Source organism: Thermobia domestica, chromosome 12 (genome assembly GCF_964235325.1).
Source record: "Thermobia domestica chromosome 12, izTheDome1.hap1.1, whole genome shotgun sequence".
NCBI lineage: Eukaryota > Metazoa > Arthropoda > Insecta > Zygentoma > Lepismatidae > Thermobia > Thermobia domestica.
Genome location: NC_137465.1, coordinates 11,653,927 through 11,661,226, shown reverse-complemented (window position 1 = coordinate 11,661,226; position 7,300 = coordinate 11,653,927). Strand labels below are relative to the sequence as shown.

The 7,300-nt window shown below is 32.1% G+C and overlaps 1 protein-coding gene across 5 annotated transcripts in view; it reads right to left on the bottom strand.

Moving 5' to 3' along the window:
• Positions 1 to 691: 691 nt before the first annotated feature.
• Positions 692 to 7,300, bottom strand: part of LOC145666337 (bumetanide-sensitive sodium-(potassium)-chloride cotransporter-like) — a 373,540-nt gene continuing 366,931 nt past the window's right edge. For all 5 annotated transcript variants that reach the window (XM_081733455.1, XM_081733454.1, XM_081733456.1 and 2 more), the window contains one exon: positions 692 to 6,413. In XM_081733455.1, coding sequence (XP_081589581.1) covers positions 6,278 to 6,413 — 136 coding nt within the window. In that variant the 3' untranslated portion in view covers positions 692 to 6,277. The remainder of the gene's footprint in view (positions 6,414 to 7,300) is intronic.

The following is a 7,300-nucleotide window of genomic DNA, read 5'->3' as shown; positions in this document are numbered from 1 at the left end:
AGTATGCAAACGGTAAGCCTTGATAGCAGTGAACACGGAATCTTTTGGCGCGATGTCGCAAGTGTTAAGGATCTCGGTTAAGGAGTAAGGTGCGTACTCGAGAAAACGCATGGTCGATGTTTTCTTTCACGCTTATAAGTGAAGAAATCGTGAATTTTATATACCGTGACAAAATACATATCACACGTCATTCCGAACACAAAGAAACATGAAAGGGCGGTTCCTAACACTTCCGCCTTCCCTCCGAAGCATTGGATGTCCATTGCTGTCAAGGTTTACCTCCTGCCTACTTTGGACCCTTCTTGAAATCAGGGTATTCTAAAAACTATTCAAAACATATCTGAGAATTACACCCTGTAGGGAATACCCTCTACACCTATTGACAATTGATGAAATATGCACTTTTGGACTGTGCATGCGTGGCTTCCTTTATTCTGATAAGAACCACCATCTACAGTTTCTGGAATTCGAAATAGAGCCTATTGAAATTTAGATTTTTCGCGTTTTTAGATAGCCCTAGCTCTCAAACTATGCACTTTTCGCCATAGGTCCATATGAGCTTTTTCTCTTATTTTGATGTGAGGAATCACCTCTTACAGTTTGTCGGTATAGTTAATTAACACCCTGTATATATATAATTTTAAATAAAACAACGCTGGAGAGGCATAGAAGAACAGAATAACAAACAGAGTTCAAATTCTTTTGACGTTTAATATTAAGAATGGTATAATTACAAACTATCTCCATAATGAATGAGAGTTTTTTCTTCGGTTTACAGTGTGTGGAAGCACTGTGATCTATGTACAATTATTCCCTGTCTACAGGCATTGGAGAAAATGCTGCCAAACGGTAATAACACAAAACTGTTCTAATTTCTTGTTGTTATCGTTTGAAGACTAAAAAAGTTCATCCTTCACAAATAGTGGACCATTTTTAAAACAAATAATTTAATGTTACCATTTTTTCCATTGTATAATAAGCCACTTCCCACTGGGATCAATGAAGATGAATAACCACACGTTATGTTTTCTTACAAGAAAAAAATATTTATGGTGCTTTCAGGAACACTGGATACAATATTTTATATATACGTATATATACACAAATTGAATAAAAATCAAGACAATGTTTGTTAGTCGAATGATCAATATTCACATAACATAATAATATATGAATACAATTCTACAGGGTGTTTCAAAACTCTCTTACCACTCCTTTTAAAATTCGTACGGATGTAGTTAAACCTGATATAGGAAATATAAAATAGAGTTATGGGCACACCTTTTTGCTGATGGTTCTCGGACGGCCGACATCTTGAATTTCAATTTTTTATTTAAAACAATAGGTGTGTCATGTGATACATGATCTTAGGCTAGAATTTGCTGAGGATGTCAAATCTGAAATCAGATTTCATATTTCTTTATTTGATGAGAAGTTATTCCTCTTTATGTGGTGATTATTCTGCTTTTTGCAGGTGGTGAACCATTCCGTTAGCAACTGAGGAACGCATCCAGATCGTCAAACTGTCGGGTGGGAGAAGTGCCCTTACAGTAGCAGCCGATTTCAATCAGCGTCATTCACAACGTCACCCTGTGTCACATGTAGAGTACATTGAGTAATAGGTAAACATCAATTGTCGTTGTCTATAACTTCTGACCAAATAAAGATACATGACATCTGATTTCAGATTTGGCATCCAGAGTAAATTCTTGCCTAAGGCCATGTATCACATGATCCACCTATCGTTTGAAATTAAAAAAAGAAATTCAAAGCGGCAAGCGTCCGCGAACCATCATCCAAAAGGTTTGCCCCTAGCCCTATTGTATATTTCCTACATCAAGTTCAATATAAATATATCCACACAGATTTTAAAAGGGGTGATAAGGAACTTTTGAAACACTCTGTATACATCTGGTATTATAAAAAAATACTGCACTCATAAACATACGGAGACCTAACACTGTTTATGGTAAAATAATAATTAACGAATAGCATTATCGGATTTTTTTCATTATGGAAAAAATACACAGGTGTACAGGTACATTTTCACATATTGTGCCAAGGACTTAACATAAGTGGTACTAGAACTTCTCATAGACAGTACTATTTCTACCAACTTCATCTTTATTTACACAAGATTCAAATTTTATATATATATATATAAACCAACAAACACACATCACCAAATCCTATTAGTTTGCGCGTTTTTTAATATGTAAATGTTAGTACAGTACAAAATTATACTTTTCTCACCCTGTCATATTTACAACATATATACGTATTAGACGGATCTTTTATTAGACTTTTCTGACAATGGATTGGTGTTCTTTTCTAGTTTGTTTATTTTTTCTTTCATTACATGAAAAAATAGATTTTAATTATTCAATATAGACTCTCTGTAATGTGTATAACATACAAACCAACACGGTGGTAAAATGTAAAATATATATATTTTTTTCTGTGTCAGAAATAGCAAAAGAGTTGGGCAATCTCATCTAATATCTAAATCTCTTATAATTATGTATTATTTTTAAAAATTAAGCAAAATTACTCAAAAATGCTTTACATATACATACACATGAACAGATTTTTTTTTTTTTTTTTTTGCTTTCTTTCCTTTTTATAGATTATTTCAAAGTAATAACTGTTTACTTTAAAAATAATAATAAAAATACGACTCTCAAGCTCATGTTTCACTTTGTAAGTTTAAAACTCACAATGATAAATAAAACGTTACAGCTTAAAGAAATTGAAGTATAGTTATCTGTTTATACCAAAACTGTATATATGTATATTTTTAATCTCAAATGTTTAACAAATTACCAATTGTTATGGTAAGTCAGCTAAAACAATACCTGAAAAATTTACCTGTAACTATAGTATACTCATACTTATCAATGCAACTGTTTTAAGAGGCCTAATCACTGCGAAATTAAAATATCGCTAATTTTACAGTAATTATCTGATATTTTCAAATAGATAAAAGATAATCGAAATGTGAAACAAGGGCGCGGTAGAGAATATTATTTTACATGAGGCACCGTTATCACAAGTCACCTAGTAGCTTTCCGTTTGCAGCCATTTAAAAACGCGAATATAAATGCCGATTTTCTAAATGGCTGGAAATCGAAAGCAGATAAATGAGTTGTGATAACTGTATCATATGTAAAATAATATTGTCTTGTGAGGTCTTGTTTCACTTTTCGTTTAGCTTTTGTCTATTTGAAGATATTATATAATTAATTAGCGGTATTTTAATTTCGCCGTGATGAGGCTTCTTAAGGAGCTCGTAACATTTATAAACTGTTTTCATAAAATTTAATATATATCAGAAAATTCGGGCGGAAGAGTAATAATACATTTTAATATTGTTCACAAAGGCCGCCATGTTTTTTCTCAATATTCTACATAGAAACAAAATTCTGGACATTTCGTTATATAATTGGAACTTTAAATGCTCATATAGTTTCACTAAATGTATGAATAAAGTGTATATTTTATTCATACCTTGATTTTCTACCAAAAAAATGTGTTAATGCAATTGTGCACCATCATTATCAAGAGATCTCTACATTCTTGATTTAAAATATGACTTTAGAAACTTGAGAACCCTAGGTAATTATCTTAAACCGTAATTAACTCACGAAATCAGAGTCTTGACGGATGAAAAATCTTCATTAGAAAAAGACGTATTAAATGTAACGAAATAAAATATAAAATAATAATTGGGGATACAAGAGTTCAGTTTTATTTTTGCATCAACCAATATATATATATATATATATATATATATATATATATACAGCAAAGATTTTAGAAGCACGGGCATATCGGCTCTACAAGCAATTGGCAAATTTCTAAATAAGACTTATTAACAATTAATCATAAAAATAGGTAAACTACCTGTGATGTAATACGTAAATAACATAACACAGACAACTATTTAAGCCATTTTTAAGCTGGTTTATATTCGGAATGGATTCAAAGACTAATATTCCTGTCAGTTGATATGTTTAAGTTGTATCTGAATCTGAAATTCACATTTAACATTAGCGGAAATGAATGTAGATATTTTGAAAGAACGTTACTTCCAGCAAGCGCTAATTTTCCTGAATACCTCTAACTTTTTCAACTATAGTTATGATCTAGCAAACTCTCTTCTTATTTCAAGTTTACTATCTAAAATTGCTCAAAAAATAACTTCAAAGCAAACGCACAATAATATAAATAAAGCCTGAAGCAAGTGGTTCTCAACTAGTGGCCCGCAATAAAAGCTGCCGAAAGAGGCCTGCTAAATTTTCAAAGCGTTGATGTTCATCTTTTATTTATTCATTGCTTTACCAAGCTACCACACATTTTCGTACCATCTAACTATCAGTTTCCTATTCACTTTCTCCAAAAAGAAACAATTCAAGCTCAGACTTTGGATTTGAAATAGCTCCTACAGCTGTACATTCACAAACCGACAACTACACAGCGTTAATATTGATGATTTCTCGACAGTAATCATCTCACTGCTAGTGTGGTTGGGAAGAATTTTACAAATTTCTCTAACTTTCGCTTGATCGTTATAGTATAGGCACTTTTATTTTTTGACTTTGGAGCGGAAAAATGTGAGAGAGATAACTTTTTCTTGATAGTGTTGCAACAGTTGTATTTATATTTCATTTATCCTTTTTGTAGGTCGTGTAAATATAGCACGAATTTGTTCAAAGGGTCCTGAGTCGAAAGCGTTGAGAACCATTGCAACATACGACACGGAATACTTGAATTGGTCTTGAATGTTATACATAATATATATATATATTTAAATGTGCATTTCTAAGAGTATAGAATCTGTTGCACATACATAATAATACATACAGTTAGAAAAAAGTTAATAGATTGCCCTATTTGTACAACATTAATAAAAACTGCGATAATAGTAGAAGCACTGCGAGACTAGACTATTTTAACAAGACGATTTGTTATAACATAGTTAACAAAAAAATATGAATTGTTAGCAGCGAAAAAGGTATACGAATACAATTTTAAATAATGAACTAAATGTGTGTATTAAAACAAACAATGTTTTGCATGAATTCTACAATGAGTTAGGAAAAAAAAATCTACTTTGTATACAATTCAGTAGCAATTACAATTCTAAACAGCAACTTCAAACAATTTTTAAGCATATTTCAAATTCACGAAACCAGGATCACTGCTTTTATTTTTAATGTATCACTTACCATTATTAATAATCTGCAACAATATATATATACACACACATCATACTCAGTGCCGTGCCGTTAAGGGGGAGGGCGAGCGGGACGATGGCCCCGGGCGCCACAGTAAGGGCCGCAAAATTAAGGAGGAAAAAAAGGAAAGAAAAATAGAGGAAAAATTACTTAGAATATTTTAGAGTAACAGTAGTATTTTTTTTTTTTCAATCTAATATTTACTTTGACCAGGAATAGGAAAATGCATGTGCACATGTATAAAATGTACGGAAAAAATTAATAAAAAGTGCTCAAAATAAAGGAAAAGAAGGGTTTATTTTTGAAAATTTTCTTACGCTTCGCACCGGCCATGGTGGTGCTTTGCGGCTGGTTTGTCGACCTCATTCATATGTACGGGGGCGCCATCGTATGCTCTCGCCCCGGGCGCTGATTTTCCACGGCAAGGCACTGCCATTATTTCCATTTGTTAATCTTCTTTTTTATGTTTCCATTCATGGCACGTCCACTATATTATTTGTTTCCATTTTTTCTTTCTTTGAGCAAATGTATTAAATTTAACGTGGGAAGCTTTCTGTAAAAATAATCTTTATAACATGAAAAAAACTATAAGCATAAATCTTGCTTATAATGGAATGAATATATAAGTGTACGATTATTATATGTATATATAAATATCTATGTATATATATACTTTTGAGGGAATGATTTACTGGTATGCACTAGGTCTAATAGTTGTCCTTACAACAATGCACCTTTATGATCAGCCCTTCCAGGTGTTTGCACGCTTTCTTAAATACTTCTTTTTAAAATACACAACAATGCACCATCTGATTCTTTTTTGTATAAAAAATACATCATATTTATTAACAACATAATACCATAATCACACTTGGTTCTACTACAGATGAAAGAGACAATGTTTTTTTTCTTTTTCTTTCTTTTCTTTGTCCACAAACACATTATTGCCATGCTTTGCCTCTTTTTAAGACGTTGAGTGTCCTCTAATACAATTCAAATTTCCTATCGCTAGGAAAAGGGAAGGGAACTTGTAAGTTCTCTTAAGAGTAGAATGTAAGCACTGAGGTTTGATTGCCTCGGACGATCAAGAAAGGTGGCATTCCCTTCGTTAACGTCTCCAACCACGCCATGTACAAGGGAGCAGATACAGTGCCTTTTCTTGGCATTGGAAGAGTCCTGTAAGAACAAAACCATTAGATTAAACATAAAATAAATAAATATGTAAACAAATCTAAAATTTAAGAAAATGTTTACAGCTATGAACTTAGAAAAGTAATTGCAATTATTGTTTATTAATGATTTTAATATTTTAATACTAAAAAACTATATAATTTTTTCTTCAATTGCAAAAACTGTTCAAAGAATTTTATGGTTCTCTCAATAAGTTCCACAGTGCAATAAATACTATTTTCTTTTGTGGATTAGATTATTAATCATTCTGTGGACCATATTACACGTACGTTTGTACACAATTGCATAGAACTCGTCAGTATATAGAACTGATACAATACTTAGAACAAATACAATGCTTTTCTTTAACAACTTGTAAAAAAATATAGGCCAAACCAATTCTACGATCTGTATAACAGAACTACTTCGTGGCTAAGCGGTTAGAGTACACGCCTTTGGCGTGGGAGACCTGGGTTCGATTCCCGGTGGAGCTCATGTGGTTGGGATTCTACGTTTATCAGTAGGTCCACGTCTCATATAGCCTCTCTGCTGAACAGAACGTTAAACTCAAAATCAACTCAATCTATACAACAATAATATATCTATGAACTCAATTACTATTTTAATTACTTTATTTATTTGTATTTACCATTTGATATATACAATACAAATTTAATCATTTTTTCGAAGTTTCACAATGTGCTGTTAAGGTATTCATCTACTGTATAAAATATGTTATTTAATAGCAGTTTGCGCACAGAGTTGACAAAGAAGCTTTTTTAATGAGTATTTTTTAAGTACCCAGGTAGGTTATTATACAGTTGTACACCCATATAGATGAATTTCCGTAGGTAGACGCTCTATAATAGTAGATAAGTTACCTTTTCCACGCG